Raw genomic sequence first — 20,899 nt, 5'->3', positions numbered from 1 at the left:
AGCAGGCTCCCTGCCGAGCAGAGAGCCCGATGCGGGACTCGATCCCAGGACCCTGAGATCATGACCTGAGCTGAAGGCAGCGGCTTAACCCACTGAGCCACCCAGGCGCCCCCAGAATTAACCATTTTTAAAGATACTGCGCATTGTTCGTTAGAATTCTGGGAACGTTTTGAGAAAAGTCTGAGTCCTTGTTGTATTTTTTTTTTTTAAAGATTTTATTTATTTATTTGACAGACAGAGATCACAGGTAGGCAGAGAGGCAGGCAGAGAGAGAGGGGGAAGCAGGCTCCCTGCTGATAAGAGAGCCCGATGCGGGGCTCGATCCCAGAACCCTGAGATCATGACCTGAGCCGAAGGCAGAGGCTTTAACCCATTGAGCCACCCAGGCGCCCCTCCTTGTTGTATTTTGAGAGTGGTCATCAGTAACTTCTGTTTAAATCTGGTGGTCACAGAAGACTTTGCAGGTCAGGATGCTGCTTTACTGACTCAGTAATGGTGGCTTTCAAAACACAAAGCAGCCATGATACCCAACAGAGCATTTATTGATCTGAGTTTGAGACTACCTGAGTCATTTAATCAACTTTACTGAGCTGCTTTCTCCATCGATTAAACTGGAAGTACTAACCACCTACCTCAGATGGTTATTGTGAAGATCAAATTCAAGATTATATGCAAATTACTTTATAAATTGGTACAATAATTCAAGATAAGTTTTTTTTCCCCATTTTATAGATTAAATAAATGAAGCTCAAAGACTTCCATAATTTGTTTTGATATTATCAGAGTACAGTAGAAACTTCCTTAGCGATCATAGTCATTCTAAAATGTTACTTGAAGCAAGGTATCATAAAAACAGCTGAAAGCTTTATTTTTATATTTATTTTAACTTAGAACATAAAAATACACAACTCACTTGTGAATTTTGATGCATCGCCAAGCCCTTATCTTTGGCTTTGTTTCTGCTGATTAGAATTCTGCTTTGTTTTTCTTACGTAAACCACAATCATGAAGCTATGGTTTCTACTTTTGATTTTTATTAAAAAAATTAAAAATAGAGCAATAATTTAAAGATACTTAGGAAACAGTCTGCACAGTTCTTCACTCAACCTTTTAGTTACCTTGACCACATCCAATTCAACAGATCTATTTAATTTTATTTTTTTAGTATGTTACCTTTATTAAGTTTGTGAAAATCATATAGTCTAGTTTCCATAAAAATTACACTGTTTAGGGGTGCCTGGCCAGCTTAGTTGGTGGAAGGTATGACTCTTGACCTCAGGCTTTTGAGTTTGAGCCCCACACTGGGTATAAAGATTACTTAAAAATAAGATTTTTTTTAGTATTTATTTGAGAGAAAGAGAGCGAGAGAGATGACAGAAAGGGAGGCAGAAGCAGACTTCCCGCTGAGCAGAGAGCCTGATGCAGGGCTCAATCCCAGTACCCTGAGATCATGACCTCAGCCGAAGGCAGATCCTTAATTGACTGAGCCACCCAAGACCTCCAAAAATAAGATCTTTGAAAAATTAATACTCTTTAGAGAATCTTCCTTTAATCCACTTACAGATTATGGCTTTATTTTTAGGCATCTCAATTTGAGTGTGAGACCAAAGCAGTTGTCATCCTTAGTAAGAAGCGGTGTTCCTGAAGCTCTTCGAGGAGAAGTCTGGCAGCTGCTAGCAGGATGTCACAACAACGACCACCTGGTAGAGAAATACCGAATTCTCATTACAAAGGTAAGGGGCTGATAATTCAGCATTAATCCTTTTGGAAATTTGTTAGGAAAAGATCATGTGGCTATTTGATTTCAGGGAACATTTTATAATCCCTTTATCTAATATAAGAATAGAACTTTATATACACTTTTAGCCCAAAGTTGTTTCTAATGTTGGCACAGAAAAGAAAGAAAAAGGTTTTCTTTCTTGATTGGCTTAGCCTGAGCAAAGCTCGGAAGCAAAGGATGTCCTCTACTCATTTTGTATCCGAATCCTTTCCGAATATAATTGTATTTTTAGATCATTCGTGCTGTGCAGTATGAAAAACTTTTCTTTTGTTTATTTTGTTTTCACACTTAACAGAAATGTATTCTTTGTAGGTAAGGCCTATTTCTACAATTGGAAGAACATGATTTTATTCTCTTCAATTGTATTCCCTTTTAGCTCATTCCTCTAAAATGAAGAATTTTCATTTTTTTATAGTATCCCTTTGCAACTTCATACATTCCTCATGGTTTTACAAGCAAAGCAATAAAAACTATTCTTTGTGTAGCATACAAGAATTTAAAGTAATTTTTTCAGGTTCGGTGATGCTTTGTGTCTTTGCACCTGTCTTCATTGGTTTTAATTTTTGTTTTCATTTTCTCACATTCTTGAAATATTTATCTTTGGAAAGCAGTTTCTCCAGTCCCAGACCTGGGTTCTGAATGAATTGCTCAGAACCCTCAATAAAACATCAGCATCTTTCATGTGACAAAAGGTGGGGTTCTTTTAAAGATATATTAAAACCTTAAATGAATAATATCTCCTTAAAACTATTACTTTAAAAACGCTTATAGAGGAAGAAAGGCATTTGAACACAAAATTGGATCTTTTTCCCCAGAAAATGACTTTCATTTGATCAAAATTCTGCTGTTGTCATCATTTTGTTTCTAGACAGTTGTTTTTTCTTTCAAGAACTAATATTCTGATTCCCTCCATTGTGTTGCTGTCATTGTTCAAGCAGCATTTATGGAGTGCCCATTACAGCCTCAGTGCAGGAGCTGGGAGGTGAAACACAAAGCAATGATTTGTCATTTCAGTAGACACAAATCATATGATGGTCTGAAATAGCAGTGGGAGCCATCAAAGGAGTGGTTAATTCAGCCTGGGAGAACAGGAGAGTCTTTATCAGTAATGTAACATTTAAGACCAGTTTCAGAAAAGAGCTCTCCAGCCATGGGAGGATGGAAGAGTGTGAATGGAGGCATCAAAGAAAGAGGATACATAACAGGTATAGCTAGTGAAGGTACCTCTACTTGGGTTTTGGTTTTGGGTTTTTTTCTCCTATTGTTGGCAAATTATATTTTGGATAAATAATTCTCAGTTGTATGTCTATCTCTCCTTCTTCTTTTGAAGTCCTTTGAAACATTTGGTCAAAAATTGTTTCTTAATGGTTTTGGTGTGGCTTTCAGACAGATAATTTTTTAAAATAAGAACTGTCTTGTTTTTCTGGTTCCATGAAAATGGTGTTTCTTGAGTAGAAACCTGGTAATTCTATGATGAGTAAAAGATCATTTTATTAACAAAATCTGATATATTTGATCAATGCTTTATATATGCCGGTGTCATGCGCTTTTTATTTCACCTTAAAGTTCAATTATGCGGGTGGCTGGAACCTAAAAATATTTCTCATGGATGTATAATTATTTAAATTGCTGGTAGATGATCAGAAAATAAAAATGACTTAGCCATCATAATATTGGTGAATGTTTCTTTTTGTTTTACACTGCAGCGTTATTTAATATAAAGTTGTTTGCTTTTCTTTCCAGCCTTCCTGAAAGTTATAGTTATCCTTGTGTAGGAATGGTACTTGACATTTTACATTTTGTTCTGAAATTTTTTTTAGGGGAAAGCTACTTTAAAATTTTTAAAATTTATTTTCACAGGAAGGTGTAATGTATATAGGCTAAAATACACATATTTGAGGTATACAACTCAGTGATATTTTACATATGAATATACAGCTGTAACTACTACTAAGAGGAAGAATATACCCAGCACACCAGAGAGGTATTTCTGTTCCATTCTAGTCATGACACCCCTTCTCTGCCCTTGAATAACCGTTATTCTGACTCTTCTCTCCATAGCATTAGTTTCAGTTGTTTCTGAACTTCATTTAAATGTAATCATACAGTCATGCAGCATGTACTTGTTTGTACATGACTTCTTTTGATCATCTATTTTGGGAGTGTATCGCGAGCCCTCTTCATTTTTTTATTTTATTATTTCACAGAGTAAGAGATCACAAGTAGGCAGAGAGGCAGGCAGAGGAAGAGGGGGAAGAGGCTCCCTGCTGAGCAGAGAGCCCAGTGTGGGTCTCAGTCCCAGGACCCTAAGATCATGACCTAAGCCAAAGGCAGAGGCTTAACTCACTGAGCCACCCAGGCACCCTGTTTTCATTTTTTTAGTTGCTGAGAGTATTTCATTGTTTGAATAAACCACACTTGAAAATTATCTATTTTGCTATTATAGATGTTTGGTTTTGCTTTGTTCTTTTTCAATTTTAGCCATTGTGAGCAAAGCTGCTGTGAGCATTCTTGCATTTAACAAATGTTACGGTCTGAATGTTTGTCTCCCTCGAAATATATATGGTTAAATTTTATTCCAAAAGTGATGATGTTAGCATTAGGAGGTGGGGACTTTGGGAGGTGATTAGGGCATGAGGACAGAAATCTCATGATAGTGATCAGCACCCTTATAAAAGAAGGTCCAGAAAGGTCCCTCGCCACCTTTCATCGTTTTAGGGCATAGCAAGAAGTCAATAGTCTGCAGTGAAGGAAAGGGTCTTCATCAGATCCCAAACATATTTACACCTGATCTTGGATTTCCAACCTCCAGAACTGTGAGCAATAAATTTCTGCTGTTTTTAAGCCATCCAGTCTATGGTATTTGTTATAGTGATCCAAATGGACTAAAACAGCAGGATTTGTACATATTAGTATACCTATATAGACATTATTTACCTACATATATGTATTACATTTTTAATTTATTCTGGATATGGGTTCTTTGCTAATACCTGCTTTATATTCTGAAATTTCACCTGCAATATTCCTTTAGAGGGTTGTTATTTTTTTAAGATTATTTGGGAGCTGGAGCAAGAGAGAGAGAGAGAGCGCGCAGAGGGAGAGGGAGAAGCAAACTCCCATGCTGAGCAGAGAGTGGGGCTCAGTCCCAGGATATTGAGATCAGAACCTGAGCCAAAGGCAGACACTTAACCGACTGAGCCACCCAGGTGCCCCTTGAGGGGTTTTTTGCTTAGCTTCTTCAAAGACTAAATTTAAGGCAGCAAACAGTGACTTGATTTATAGAATAAATCCCCGCTCCAAATTAACTTGCAAACAAAACTGATGAATGTCTTCATCATTATCTTGCTTTAATTGTCAAGCTTGTCTTTAAGGGGGTATATGTAGGATTTTTCCCATATGACTTTTGTAATCCAAGGACAAATGACCATTCAGTAATAGAAAATACATAGGTATATATATTTTTTTAAGGTTTTATTTTAAGATTTATTTTTGTGTTTGAGAGAGAGCAAGACCATGTGGAGGGGGAGGGGCAGGAGAGAATCTCCAGCAGACTCCCTGCTGAGCAAGGAGCCCACATAGAGGTCCATCCAAGGACCCTGAGATCATGAACTGATTTGAAATCAAAAGTTAAATGCTTAACCAGCTGAGCCATTCAGGTGCCCCGAGGTGTTTCTTATTTCTTTAAAAGCAGTGGAGTTTAGAGGCACTCTTCTCCCTTTTTTTGATTTTTATTTTATGTTTGGGGGTTTTTTGTTTTTTCATCTCAAGAAGGGGAAAATATAATAATAATAATAATAGCTGCTGCCCCTTTTGAGTGTATGTAACACATGCTAAATTGAGCACTTTATAACTGTTATGTCATTATGCTAAGAAAATCCCCGTGAAGTGGTAATTACTATTTCTATTCTAGAAATGAAGAAGCAGGGGTTTGATGAAGCTTAGTAATTTTTTTTTTTTTTGAAGCTTAGTAATTTGCTTACAGTCATTCAGCAGATAAATGATAGAGGCAGAATTTGAACTCAGGAATTATTCCAAAGCTGGTTCTTTTCCATTATTCTGTCTACTTATCTATCCTTGAATTTAAATAAAAATTTCTTTACACAGGCATGTATGTACTCATAGAGAATTTCCCATGGACACATAAACATACTTGTTTTTATGTGTACATTTTTATTCAGTTACTCTTCTGTTGGTAGGCATTTACTTGTTTCCAGATTCTAGCCTAAGTAGTGTTTTACTAAATAAACATCCTTATATGTGTCTAAGTCTTTTACTTTTATGGAATAGTGTCTCAGAAGTATGTTTGCTGAATCAAAGGGTCACATTTTTTTTAAACTGATTACTTAATTTTTTTTAAGATTTTATTTATTTATTTGACAGAAAGAGATCACAAGTAGGCAGGGGGTGGGGAGAGGGGAAGCAGGCTCCCTGCTGAGCAGAGAGCCCAATGTGGGGGTTGATCCCAGGACCCTGATATCATGACCTAAGCTGAAGGCAGCAGCTTAACCCACTGAGCCACCCAGGTGCCCTTAATTTTTATATTTAATTTACTTATATCCAGTTTGGTTCTCTGAAAGCCTATTATTCCTGTTTATAGTTCACCAGCAATGTAGCAAAGTACCTGTACCCCCATATCCCAAACAGTGTTAGTTATTACTATCTGTATTTAACTTTTTGCTGTTAGTGGATATAAGTGATACCAGCATATCTTCAGTTTGCAGTTCTCTGTCTACCAGTAAATTTGAGGGATTTACTATTCTGAGTTACCTCTTCATCTTTATTAAACGTGAAATCTCAAAGCCAGAGTTGGAAGAAAATCACTTTTAAATAAAGCAAAGATTGTTTACCAAAAGAAGAACTCTCTAAGTACTCTCTATTATATGTATTAATCCTTTATCTTCATTGTAAATACCTTTCTAAAACTTTAATTCCTTGCTGACTTTATTGATGGTTTCATGCCATACAAAACACTTTCAATTTTTATGTAGAAAATTGTCTTTTTTAAGGTCTCCTACCTTAAAGTTTTGTTAAGTGCAATTTCTAAGATTTTCTTGCAAGATTTTTATTGTATGTGTTATATATTTATATCTTTAATCCATCTGGAATTTATTTTTGTACATGGCATATGATAGCAGCCCAATTTTATTTTTTCCCAGATGGATAACCAGTTGTGCTGCTCCTGTTTTCCTACTGAATAGAACTACCATCTTTGTTAGATCTTATATTCTTACATATACTGAGAGGCTTCAAGTTATGTTCTGATATGTGCTGGTAAATAAAATCTTTTCTCATTATTTCTTATTTCATATTTTTCTTATCTATTCCTTGCATATGTAATCTTCCATATAAACCTTTAAGTTCTTTTCTTCAGTCTCACCACCACTGCCTCCTAATAAGGTTATGTAAGGATTCTAATTTGAATTTTAATTTACATATTAATTTAGGCTATAAATTACATTGTTATAGTATCTTTACTTCTAAAAGTATGGTATGTCTTGCCACTTGTTCAGATCTTATTTTATGTCTGTTAAAGACTTTAGAGTTGCCTTCCTTTATGTCTTGTGCCTTTTTTGTTAAATTTATTCCTAAGAATTATCCTAGAGTGTTCTTGCTATTGCAAATGGAGTATTTTTTTCTGATTTCTATTTCAGGATGCTAGTTGCTACAAAAGAGAATGGACATTTTTTTTTTTACTCTCTATTCATCTGCCTCTTGATATTTTGATTAGTTCTCCTAACTTTATATTAGCATCTTTTGAGATTTTCAGGTATGTAGTTATGGCAGCAACAAAAACAGTTGCAATTCTTTTTTCATTGTTTCTGCAGGCTGTTTAATTTTCTTTGTTTTGTTTTTATGTTAGAAACATTAAGATGGGGGCACCTGGGTGGTGCAGTCAGTTAAGCATCTGCCTTCATTCAGCTCAGGTCATGATCCCAGGGTCCTGGGATTAAGCCCCACATTCAGCTCCCTGCTCAGTGGGGAGCCTCCTATTCCCTCTGCCCCTCCCCCCCACACACACACTTATGCTTTCTCTGTCAAGTAAATAAAATCTTTAAAAAAAAGAAACATTAAGACATTTTAAATGATGATGGTGATAACTAGCATCCTTATTGAGTTCCTGATTTTAATTAAGGTGGTTTTAGTTTTCCAGTCTGTTGGGAGGTATGCTGTTCATTTTTGGTTTTTCTGTAAGTAATGTACTTACATGTCCTTCAGTGATTTTCTTCCATCTTTGACTTTGAAGATTTTATTAAAGAATGTCTACTAAATTTTATCAAGAGTTTTTTTTTACCCCTTAATACGATTTTTACAAATTACCAACATTATGATCTTGATATTGAACTACCCTTGGCTTCATGAAATAAATTTCTGCAGACCAAATATTCCTAAATTTTTTGTTTTCTGTTCTTTCTGGCCTTTGACCAAAGGTTCCTCAACCCTGGTATCTAGATAGAACTTGTCAGACTCATTGGGAAGGAGCCCTAATAAGCCACAGGGACTCCCCTACCCTTCTTACCCCCAGTTGTAAGAACTATATAGCTGCTTGGGTCTAGTGAATTAAATAAATTGCAGTTGACAGTGAAAGAAACATAGAGACACTTTCTGGTCTCCAACTTCCAGAGTCGGACTCTGGCCCTTCCTTTTGGTTATTTCTCACCTTTTATGTCAGTGACTCTGGTTGTTTTGTTTTGTTTTTTTGGGTTTTTTTGTTTTGCTCAGTAGCAAAGATTTATGTCAAAATTGCTTCCTTAATGGATTCTCCTAATGAAAAAATAATGAAATAATGACACATTCTGAAACGTAGTCATTCTTTTCATCAGTCAGCCTTGTGTTTTCTGGAACCTGTTTATTTTTATTTTTATAGTGGTTTTATTGATAAACTTTCAGTGATAGGAATCTTTTGTTATGAATTTCAAGTTTTTATCCAAAATCTAAACTAGTGACAAGTCCATGTAACCAATATTTACATTTTTAATTATTTGTCTGAGGGAGGTCCTGGAGGCCCAGCCACATTTTACCAGTCTGGGAAAATAACTTAAATATCTAATTATAACTTCATTATTATGCAGATTGTTTTGGTTTTAATTACAAGTATCTCTTTAATAGACTTGTTAATAATCAAACATTCAATAATCAGAGAACCTGCCTATAGGTACCAAACAAAAAGGTGGTTAGTTTACCAAAAAGAACATTGGCCATAGAGTTAGGAAGCCTGAGTACTAGTTTCTCTGCCATTAGCTTATGAACTCAAATGAGTTCTGCTCTTGTGGCCATTCACTTCCTCTTCTCTGACATAGATCACTGCAGTGATTGGTTAATCTTCCTCTGGGCTTGAAAATTCTGGAAAATTAGGTATGTAACATCTTTGAGTCCTGCCCTCCAAAATAGTACATGATTTCACAACTGAGTACTCTTGCTATCTGATTCTATAAGAAAATGGGTTTTGAGTACCCTTTTAAGAACTACATTGTGTCTCCCATTAGCAGTTGCTGTAGTTGGCCTGCTGTAGACTGAATGTTTATGTCCCTCTAAAATCTAGATGCCGAAATCCTAACCCCTACAACATGATGGTATTTGGAAGTGGGTCTTTGGGAGGTTAGTAAGTCTAAAGTGAGCAACCCTCAAGAATGCAGTTGGTATCTTTATAAAAGAGTCTCCAGATCACTCACTCCCTTGCCCCTTCAGCCTTATGAGGACATAGTAGTATCTGGCCATGGGTCCTCACGGGACACCAATCTGCCAGTACCTTGATTTTGGACTTCCTCACCTCCAGAACTATGCTAAATTTCTGTTGTTTATTAAGTCATTCAGTCTGGTGTTTTTGTTATAACAATGTGAATGAACTAAGAAGTTTTTTCTTAGATTGTTATTTGCAAAAATCATTTCAAGTCTGCATATCCCATCTCTGTAATGTCATGTCCCCTCTAGTGAGTTTCTGTAAGTCATATCTGTCCAGGGAGTTCTAAAGGTTTCCTGAATTTTAAGACTGGAAACATAATAGGTTTGATCATATTAAAATATCTGGTATTTGATCATTTTTGACCTACAGATAGGTAAACATCAATCTAGTAATTAGGTGAATTAAACAATTATATTAGGGTTTTATTTGAGATATCTTCCCATCTAAAAGCAGAATTGCTGGTTGTCTTATTAGCCATTTGTTGTTTAGTCAGCCATAAATACCTTTGAAAGCCTACTTTATGTCAGCCCTGTGCTAGGTTTCATAGATATGATCATGAATAAAATGTATCTACTCCCTGGTTTGGGAAAGACTATAATCTAATGAGGGAAATAAGTAATTAACCATTTACAATAAAATTATATAAGAGTTACAGAAGAGAAAATGCATAGTCATGTGGCATGAGACAAGAACTTCTCATCTTGTTCAGAAATTATTGAGGGAAGGGGATTGTTGGGGTGGGATAGGATGCTGCATGGCATGTGTGATATAAGAAGTCTGTGGAAAAAATGCTTGCTCAAGGGTGAGAGAGAGCTTGGCAGTTTTACAGATTGTAAAATGAAATGAGGCCAGAAAAGATAGGTAGGGGCTGGATCTTCAAAAGCTTAAATAATGTATATTTGAGATTTTTATCAATAGAAAGTCACTGAAACATTAGAGGGCACTATGGAAAGTGGATTAGATTGTCTTGATTCAAATCCTTATTCCTACTGTATTTAAGCCATTAATATTGGGCAAGAAATTACATTTGACTTGCTTCCCTGTCTGTAAAATGAGATGACAGTAGTACCTTATTTGTAGAGCTATTAAATGAACTTTAGATAATGCATGAAAACACTAGGTACAGTTTTAGCCCATAGTAAGTATAAATTATTGCTTGCTTATTTTTATTATTAAATTTATTATCATTATTAGTTTAAGAATGATCATTCCAGTTGAGTTAGAAGAGGTAAGATTAATTGAAGCAAAACCTGTGAGTAATTTAGGCAAGAGAGGATCGTGACTTGGAGTATTGGCAGAACAGATAGAGAAAGATTACTGTTTGAGAGAAGTTCCAGAAATACTTGGCATTTGGTGATTGACTGAATGAGGGAGATAAATGGGAGAGAGGAAAGAGTAGAAGATGAGTCAGAGGACCTCAGATTGGTTTTGGAATGACATTGATACAAATACATCCCTATGAGATGCATTTAAATAATATGTTAATTAAATCAACATTTAAAGCTCATTTTTACTGAATAATAAGTAGTAGGTAATGCTCAGAAGTGTATCTTATGAATTTGAAGAACTGAGATTGATCCTTCTCCTCTGTAATATTTAAGCTAGTGAATAGGTTGAGAGAAGAATAAATATAACTTGAACAGTCATTTCCCTTTTTTGTTTCATGTTTCCTCTTTTTGCCTTATTTTCTTTTTAGTTCTGTAACTTTTTAGTATTAGATTGAACCATATAGAAGTTGCCAGTTTTGTAGATCAGAAAATATTTATCCAGAAATGAAATGATTAAATACTGGCCATTTTACATGGCTCATCCAGTCACATTCTCATTCTGTAAGAATTTTTAACTAGGGCTCTGAGCATCCGTTTTGAGTTAAATTGAGCATCAAAGCCTGTCTGAAAGATGCTGTGATGGCACAAGGACCAGTGGAACTGAGTCCCATGAAGTAGGTGACTTAAACCTGGCATCATCCATTTACTATGGCTCTGGGAAGACATCTCATGGCCAAAGTTTTTGTTAGATTTACCGAAAGGGACATGTTATATATTATTTTGGCTGTTTTTTAAAACCTAATTATAGGGGTCCCTGGTGGCTCAGTCGTTAAGCATCTGCCTTTGGCCCAGATCATGATCCTAGAGTCCTGGCATCGAGCCCTGCATCAGCCTCCTTGCTGGGCAGGAAGCCTGCTTCTCCCTCTCCCACTCTCCCTGCTGTGTTCCCTCTCTCCCTGTGTCTCTCTCTGTCAAATTTAAAATAAAATAAAATAAAATAAAAAATAAAACCTGATTATAAAAATGGTACAGTTGACCCTTGACCAACATTCAGGTTAGGGGTGATGAGCCCCCCCCCCCACATATTTGAAAATCCACATAAAACTTTTTGCTCCCTGAAAACTTTACTACTAATAGCCTTTTATTGATTAGAGGCCTTACTAATAACAGAAACAGTTGATTAGCACATATTTTGTACGTTATATGTATTAAATACTGAATTCTTACAATAAAGTAAGCTAGGGAAAAGAATGTTAATTAAATCATAAGGAAGAGAAAATAAATTTACAGTATTTATTTTAAAAATCCACTTGTAAATGGACCTGTGCAGTTTAAACTCATGTTGTTCAAGCGTCAACTATACAAAGAAATTGGGAAATTTAGAAACTATAGGAAAACATAAAATAAAAAATCTCTCATTAACCCACCCACGATCGACTAAAAAGTAGAGTTGATTTCCATTGAGCTTTCTTCCAATTACATGTATATGCAGAGATACTGTTCTTTTTTTTTTTTTTAACCAAAAAACACAAATATATCATGAGACTGCATTATTTATTTAAAGATTTTATTTATTTATATGACAGACCATACAAGCAGGGAGCAGGAGAGGGAGAATCAGGCTTTCAGCTTGAGCAGGGAGCCCAATGTGGGGTTCAATCTGGAGACCCTGAAATCATGACCTGAGCTGAAGGCAGACACTTAACCAACTGAGCCACCCAGGTGTCCAAGACTGCATTATTTTAAAAAGGAAATGAGTAATGGGTGGAGCTAGCAAGTATTATGCCAAGTGAAGTAAGTCAGAGAAAGACAAATACCATATAATTTTGCTTGTATGTGGAATTTGAAAAACAAATGAGCAAAAGGTGGGGGGAAGAGGGAGGCAAACCAGGAAACAGACTTTTGTTTTTTTAAAGAGTTTATTTATTTAACAGACAGAGATCATAAGTAGGCAGAGAAACAGGCGGGGCAGGGAGGAGGTGGAGGTGGGGTGAAGCAGGCTCCCTGCTGAGCAGAGAGCCTGATGCAGGGCTTGATCCCAGGACCCGGGGATCATGACCTGAGCCAACGGCAGAGGCCTTAACCCACTGAGCCACCCAGGAGCCTCAGGAAACAGACTCTTAACTGTAGAGAACAAACTGATGGTTACTAGAGGTGGGGAAGGGGGGATAGGTTAAATACATGATGAACACCAAATGTTACATGGAAATGTTGAGTCACTGTATTGTACACCTAAAACTAATGTTACATGGTAAACTAACTAGAATTTAAATAAAATTTTTAAAAAATGAAAAGGTAGTTTTATATAGATTTTTTAAAAAGATTTACGTATTTATTTTAGAGAGAGAGTGTAACAGGGGGAGGAGCAGAGGGAGAGGGAAAGAGAGTACCAAGCAGACTCCATGCTGAGAGGGGAACCTGACTCCCAGGCTCTATCTCTTTATTCCAGATCATGACCTGAGCTGAAATCAAGAGTCAGAGGCTTAACTGACTGTGCTTCCTATACAGGCACCCCTGTATAGATTTTTTTTGAAGACATAGATTTATTGCTACTATATGTCCTTAATAATTTTTTTCTCCTGAAGAAAATGTTTTTCTTTAATCTGAAACAAAACACTTAACTCTTGACTGATTTGATAAAGTATGGCTCTCAAGCTTTTTGTTGTTTTGAGTTTCTTGTATGAATATTTTAATTGTAGCACTAAATGTTTTTACTAAAATAGAAATGAAGTTGAAAGAACTATTATTATACTAGTGATAGTAACATAACAGCTTATATTTTTATTACCTTAATTCTTTCAAGCTATTAACCAATGTAATGTCTTTTTTTTTTATCATCATCATAACTGTTTAGTTTTATACATGAGACACCTGAGTTAGAGAATAAGTTACAGGACAAAATTCACAAATGGTTAGAAAATGTTGTACTACTGACTTTGGTGAATGGCTTTTCTCTTTATTGAAATGTAACTGTCAGAAATTATTCCTTTTTTCATTCAGTATTAACCACTCAAACAATGAGAGTCCAAAAACAAAGTATGTGTTAAATGTACAGAATAGTGTGTAAACTGGTTTGTCTGGAGGGCAAGGTGTGTTGGGGGGGTGGGTATGGAATAGGGAGATCAGATTGGAGAGGCACTAGGGAGCGGTTGACTTTTGAACTGTGGGTACCATAATGAAGCATATACTATTAGATATTTAGGCAGAAATGAATAGATCAGAAAAATGAACTAGACTAGAAACCCAGACAATATGTAATGATGGCCTAAAGTATTAAAAACTGAGTTGAGAGCCACTGTAGAAACAGATTCCCAGGAACCTGTTGAGTAATAGTACATTGAGTAGGGAGAGAGTGGTCAATATAATTCCTTAGTTTCTTACTTGAAGGCTTAGAAAAAATAAAAGTGTTGGAACAAGAAAAAGAGGCCAGTTTGTTGAGAAAGATGTATTTAATTTTGGACATGCTGTGGGTGAAGTCTACGGGACATTAGGTGGAAGATGTATGTAGACTAGCCGGCAAATTATAAAAGGGAAAGAATGCTCAGTATAGAGTCAGGGCTGGAGACAAAGGCAGAGGAATAATTAGTGCAGAGGAATAATTAATGTTATATCATTGTTCATTTTTTACTGCCTTACATATATATAGCCTCATTGTATTTGAGGAATGTGTGACAGCAAAGTATCCAGAGTATGGGGCGCCCAGGTGGCTCAATGGGTGGAAGCCTCTGCCTTCGGCTCGGGTCATGGTCTCAGGGTCCTGGGATCGAGCCCCACTCTCTGCTCAGTAGGGAGCCTGCTTCCTCCTCTCTGCCTGCCTCTCTCTGTCAAATAAATAAATAAAATCTTAAAAAAAAAAAAAAAGGATTCTTTTAAAAGAAAAAAAAAGTATCCAGAATATCCCAGTGCCTCGGAACTGGGCAGTCACAGTAAGAGAGGCGCTTTAGGAATCAGAGGAGCCCATCCTCAAGCAGTACAGCATGGTTGGCAGGAAAACACAGACTACCTAGGAGGAAGGGTATTTTAATTCTACGAAAAGAAAGGGAATAAAGTTTTATACCCACTACATCCTAAGTATTGGTAAGCTTTTGTCTGTATACACTGTCTCCTTCATTTTGCAGTAACTGTGAAATAGGGAGTTTGGTCCTCATTTTACAGATGATGAAACTGGGGGTAAGAGAGCGTTAGTAATAGAAGAGCAAGGATTTGAACCAGATGGGTGGTCAGTGCCACTGGTTTTTTATATGCCACACTTTGCCATGTTTTCCAGTAAAATCTCTCAAATATAGCTATCCAAGCTTATGCTCCATAGGTTTTTTTAGTGTTGCCTTCCTATAATAAGCACAGTGCTTTAGCTCTTAAAATATAATTAACTAAATTCTGATTATGGGAGGCCATTTGCTTTTAGTGAGGAAGCATATATGTGAGACTAATAAAAAATGGAAATCAGATGACCTAACCTGTATCCCTGCCCAGGTGTGCCATCTTTCTAGAATGCTTAGAAATGCCAACCTTTGCTTATTTTCTTTCACCCTACTGGGTATGTAGAACTTTACTTAAAAGAATGAATTGAGAGTCCAAAGATACCTGGAGGAAAAAGTATGAAAAGTACACATTTCCAGTTAGCTGAAAAAATTGTCATCATTTATGACATTACCAAAATATAATACTGACACAGTGTAATATATCCCACAATATAATCCCAACTTGCATTGTTTAAAGTAGGCACAAACAAGATTATGTATTCTAAGATACGTAAGCTAATTTGTACCATGAAACTTTTGCAGTTTTAAAGCCTGAGTGGAAATGGGTATATTTACTTGTCCACTTTTTGTGTGTATTTTTGTGCTCTGCTTCTTAGTAAACTAGAAGCAAGAAATGGAATCTCAGGGGTGCCTGGGTGACTCAGTGGGTTAAGCCGCTGCCTTCGGCTCAGGTCATGATCTCAGGGTCCTGGGATCGAGTCCCGCATCGGGCTCTCTGCTCAGCAGGGAGCCTGCTTCTCTCTCTCTCTCTCTGCCTGCCTCTCTGTCTACTTGTGATCTCTCTCTGTATAAATAAATAAAATCTAAAAACAAAAAAAAAAAGGGAAAAAAAAGAAATGGCATCTCAAAGCTATAGTGTAGCATTGAATATAGGACAGCGTGCTTGTGCTTGTGTGCTGTTTCCTCAGTTTTGAGAATGGGTGAGGTTTTCTTTACGTTCTCTCTTGAAAAACTGATTTTTAAGTTTGCTTGTTATTTTTGTCATCTTTCTTAAAATTAACCAATATCCAGTGAATCATGAGAGGAAATTAATGCTGAACATGTAGCCTTCTAGCTAGAACTTCTTGTGCTACTAAATTAGGAGTCCTCAGTTGCCATGCACGGTTAACATACTTTCATTCTTTAGCATTGCTCTTTGTTCTTGAGGAAAATGCTATAAGAAAATAGGAATTTCCTCTCACCATTACCCCTTTGGCAGTGTGTTTCAATCTAATTCCTGGTTGGCATTCTGTCCCGGCTACAACCCCTTCTCTAAACTCCATCTACTAAAAGGGGGATTCCAGACAGACGAGGAAACAGCTTTCAAACACTGCACTGCAGGCATATTAAGTTATTCCCCCACTGTGCAGTCGGGAAATCAGGGACCACTTCTCTGGCGATGAATTCTAATGAGCTGCTAAGGATGCCTTAGGGTGTGTGCGCACAGGCGTTTTCTTTCCCCTCCCCCGCTTCTTCCTTTTCCCAAGCCCCCTCTTCTCCCCGTTTCCCCTCCTCCTCCTTTATCCCCTCCCTGTGTGTCTCAGTTCTGCAGTAAACGGGGCTGAGGCACATTCCTGCACTGCAAGGCTTTCTGTTAAGGATGTTTTGTGGCTTTTGTTTGGATTGCAGCATGCAGAATTACAGGTAACACTCTGAAATCGAGCTAGACAGATAAATTCTGTTGAAAGGTTTTCAGAGAGGCGAAATATTACATTGGAATCAATGAAGGAAATGAATTACCTTAAGTAATTTTATTAGTGGTAGTTCTAGTAAAATATTTTCAGAAATGCTATGCGCAGATTCCTTTTCTTCCCCCAGAAGGCTCAAATGAAAAGAATGGGGTTAGATTGATCTGGCTTGCAATTGATTTTGTTTTATGTTGATCACGAAAGCTTGCTGTTGTTGCTCCTCCTCTGTAGAGTAAGGGACCAGTTATGCCGCTGAGAGTAGCCATGAATAGTTGTACCGGGTGGGGTAGGATGGAGTGGGAGGGTTACCAGCATGAGCTAGCCAGGTTCTTTGATTAGGGCATTGGATGCAAAATGTAAAATGCTCTCTCCTTTTCTTCTATCAGCTGTTCAGAGGAGACTCATTACAACTCCTGCTGAAGCTCCTAATCTTCTTCCCTTCTCTTCTGCCCTTACCCCTACCCTCATTGGCCTGAAGACACTGTACCCAGAGTTTGGCTTACTTCCCTGGTGCTATGTGTATGGTAAACCTGGTACTATGGCCACATCTGGGACTGGCCAGACAACTGCTGCTGGTTCTCCCTATTCCAAGAAGGATTTAAAAGGGAATTGTACTGCAGGCAATGCACCAGAGCAGCATCAGGAGCTTGGGGACTAAGACTCCTCTGGCATTATTAAAGACACACAGAGCTGACCGCAATGACAGCAGCTGCTCCTTTGAACTGTTGGCAGCAGCCAAGCGGCAGCATGAAGTGAGAGATCACTCCCAAGCTCAAGATGAACTCTACCTTGGATGGTAATCAGAGCAGCCACCCTTTTTGCCTCTTGACGTTTGGCAATTTGGAAACTGTTGATTTTTGCCTTTTGGAAGTGTTGATTATTGTCTTTCTCACTGTATTGATTATTTCTGGCAACATCATTGTGATTTTTGTATTTCACTGCGCACCTTTGTTGAACCATCATACTACAAGTTATTTTATTCAGACTATGGCATATGCCGACCTCTTGGTTGGGGTCAGCTGCCTGGTCCCTTCTTTATCACTCCTCCACTACCCTCTTCCAGTCGAGGAGTCTTTGACTTGCCAAGTATTCGGTTTTATAGTGTCCGTTCTGAAGAGTGTCTCCATGGCCTCTCTGGCCTGTATCAGCATCGATAGATATATTGCCATCACTAAACCTTTAACCTATAATACCCTGGTTACGCCTTGGAGACTACGTCTGTGTATTTTCCTGATTTGGCTGTATTCCACCCTGGTCTTCCTGCCTTCCTTTTTCCACTGGGGCAAACCTGGATATCATGGAGATGTGTTTCAGTGGTGTGCAGAGTCCTGGCATACCGACCCCTACTTCACCCTCTTCATCGTGGTGATGTTGTATGCCCCGGCAGCCCTCATTGTGTGCTTCACCTATTTCAACATCTTCCGCATCTGCCAACAGCACACAAAGGAGATCAGCGAAAGGCAAGCCCGCTTCAGCAGCCAGAGTGGGGAGACTGGGGAGGTGCAGACCTGTCCCGATAAGCGCTATGCCATGGTCCTGTTCCGAATTACTAGTGTATTTTACATCCTCTGGTTGCCATACATCATCTACTTCTTGTTGGAGAGCTCCACAGGCCACAGCAACCGCTTCGCCTCCTTCTTGACCACCTGGCTTGCTATTAGTAACAGTTTCTGCAACTGTGTCATTTATAGTCTCTCCAACAGTGTCTTCCAAAGGGGACTAAAGCGCCTCTCAGGGGCCATGTGTACTTCTTGCGCAAATCAGACCATAGCTAAGGACCCTTACACAGTTAGGAGCAAAGACCCCCTTAATGGATGCCATATCTGAAGTGGTTCAAACACACTGGGTCACTGTGGTGTGTATGTGTGTTTGTGTGTTTCCTTTTTCTCTCTGTATTCCTGTTGCACTAGGAAATCTGGGACAAAATAATTAGACTCTAAGCAATAGCAAACAAATGATCATTCGAAAATACCCTCTAAGTTTGCAGAAATTATTTTCTAAAAAGTGTTTTTGCATCAGAAGAATCAGGACGGTGAAGATAAATTGCTCTTGGTTCCAGGTTTTGCAGTGTCACAAAAATGACTACATTTTTAAGATTTAAAATAAATAAAGCCATATCTAACACCTCTCTTCAATGGGCATGACTGAACCTGGGTGTGAGAAGCGTCAGCATTTTTAAAAAGTCATTTTCTTGTTGCTTTTCTGGGTTCTTTCCAGCTGTTTGGGCTGCATATGCAATTGAATTCTTTTAATGTGGAATATTAAAAACCAGTGATGAATTAACAGGATTTAAAATTTTTCTTTATATATGCCAAAGTAGAACTACACTGCAAGTTTTAGCATTGTCCTTTAGAAAGCCAAATGTTTCATGTTTTTTACGTCTTATTCTCATGAGAGAATTCTCAATACAGTGAAAAATGTGAACACCTAAACACGAATTTTAAAATTTTGCAGTGTACCATAAATGAAGCAAAAGTGCAGTCAAATCATGTAATTTTGATGAAAAATTGAACTGCTCTCCGTGCCATGCTTCATGGAGATCTGAAGAAACATGTGCATAGAAAGTGATTGTGGTGTTGTATTTTTGCCCATGCTTTTGTTTATGTGTGTATTGAAAATATTTGAATTTAGATTTCTCTTTACAGCAAAATGTGTTTCAATAAGCTGCAAAACAAAAGATAGGTTAATTGCTGCCATTTTTCTGTGTAATGGTGAAAACATATAAAAGTAAATCTTTAGTCTTCTCTCTCTCTTTTTTTTAATCCAGAGAGTTTTGAAATATCAGAATATCTGGGAGAAAGGTGTCCTAAGCAACTGAGTCAGGAAATATACTGTATATTTAACTAGTACTCTTAGAAAATAGAAGGGGATTGAGATGTTCTCTTTTTGGTTAAATGGAATCAACAAAGTAGCAATCTAATTCTTTTTATAAGCAATCTTTTTTAGTTAGTGTTAAGGAATGCACATTTGAATGAGAGAAGGAGAATGAGAAAGGACTTCATTGCTATTCTCTTTCTGAGGAAAAAAAAAAGTCATTTAGTAACAGTTCTTTACTTAGTCTTCCTTTTTTTTAAGCCAAAGTACTAGCAAAACCTATAGGATGTTATTACTGTAACTCTGTAGAATTATTGAGAGTGCTGTATATTTGTGTGTACTAGTGCTGTTTTGTTCTTCGAGTGATTATCTTTAGAATAAGAAGTTTATTTTTCTAAAAGGAGAGAAGGACTTCCCAGGAGCTCCAGGCATGAGAGTATTTCCTCTGCTTTTTCTACTGGTTTTAATGTTTTGGAAGTCTTCAGGGGACTTACATGATCTCTGCCTTTGGCTAGATGTTATAATCTGAATACAACAATGGTATTCAGTGAGATGGAAGAAACCCAAGGGAAATGGGTTAAAGTGGCATTTTGAATCCAAGAAAGGACATGGATATTTATAAACCAGGGAGATAGGCTTTGGGGGATTTTTTGTCATATATTAGAAAACCTACTGCCCCCGTTTAAAGTGAAGGACAGCAGTATTAGGATTTAATAAACCTCGAATATGTGTTCTACTTAAACTACTTAATTTCAGGTGAATCAGTGTTACATAAACATTGAAATTTCAGATTCTGAATTCTTCCCAAAAGCTTGCTTGCTTGTTCTTTATATTTACTATTAGAAAACTAGATTCTAAGCTGTTTCAATATTTAGAACTCATTAAAATTGTAAGTTATTTTAACAATGAATGGCTGTTAAATTGCCATTTGAATTGGAAAACCTTTTCTCTTGGATTCTGAAAAATGGTTCTGTACATTTCTCTTTTATTTATGGGGCACAGATCTAAAAAAAACCAAAGTTCCCTTTTCATACGTGTTGGAGAATGTAACCTGTTCAGATTTGCATTTGCTTGTGAGTTTTTAGTTTAGCAAAATGAGAATCTCAAAGATTTTTTTTTAATACATAGAAAACTGATGTTAAATCAGTGGATTTTTACTTTTGCAGATGCTGAGCCCTTTTAATTTTTTCCTGCAATGGAGTTCCATCTTGTGAGAAAAGAGAAAACCCTTTGGTACAGATCTTAGGAAATTTTATGGAAAAGAGAAAATATCTGTTTGATTTTCTGGAAGTGGCTAATCAAGCTGATATTTCTTTTAAGATTTTATTTATTTATTTGACAGACAGAGATCACAAGTAGGCAGAGAGAGAGGAAGGGAAGCAGGCCCCCCGTTGAGCAGAGAACCTGATGTAGGCCTCGGTCCC

The 20,899-nt window shown here is 37.2% G+C and overlaps 2 protein-coding genes across 6 annotated transcripts in view; both read left to right on the top strand.

Moving 5' to 3' along the window:
• Nucleotides 1–20,899, top strand: part of RABGAP1 (RAB GTPase activating protein 1) — a 154,046-nt gene that overhangs the window by 70,997 nt on the left and 62,150 nt on the right. For all 5 annotated transcript variants that reach the window (XM_059410852.1, XM_059410855.1, XM_059410853.1 and 2 more), the window contains one exon: nucleotides 1,583–1,733. In XM_059410852.1, coding sequence (XP_059266835.1) covers nucleotides 1,583–1,733 — 151 coding nt within the window. The remainder of the gene's footprint in view (nucleotides 1–1,582; nucleotides 1,734–20,899) is intronic.
• On the top strand, nucleotides 16,533–19,366 carry GPR21 (G protein-coupled receptor 21). The gene is made up of 2 exons (XM_059412200.1): nucleotides 16,533–16,617; nucleotides 17,048–19,366. The coding sequence occupies exon 2, from the start codon at nucleotides 17,439–17,441 to the stop codon at nucleotides 18,486–18,488; it is 1,050 nt and encodes a 349-aa protein (XP_059268183.1). The 5' UTR covers nucleotides 16,533–16,617; nucleotides 17,048–17,438; the 3' UTR covers nucleotides 18,489–19,366.

Source organism: Mustela nigripes, chromosome 9, assembly GCF_022355385.1.
Source record: "Mustela nigripes isolate SB6536 chromosome 9, MUSNIG.SB6536, whole genome shotgun sequence".
Lineage (NCBI taxonomy): Eukaryota > Metazoa > Chordata > Mammalia > Carnivora > Mustelidae > Mustela > Mustela nigripes.
The sequence above is the reverse complement of the archived record's forward strand: the minus strand, read 5'-3'. Positions and strand labels throughout refer to the sequence as shown.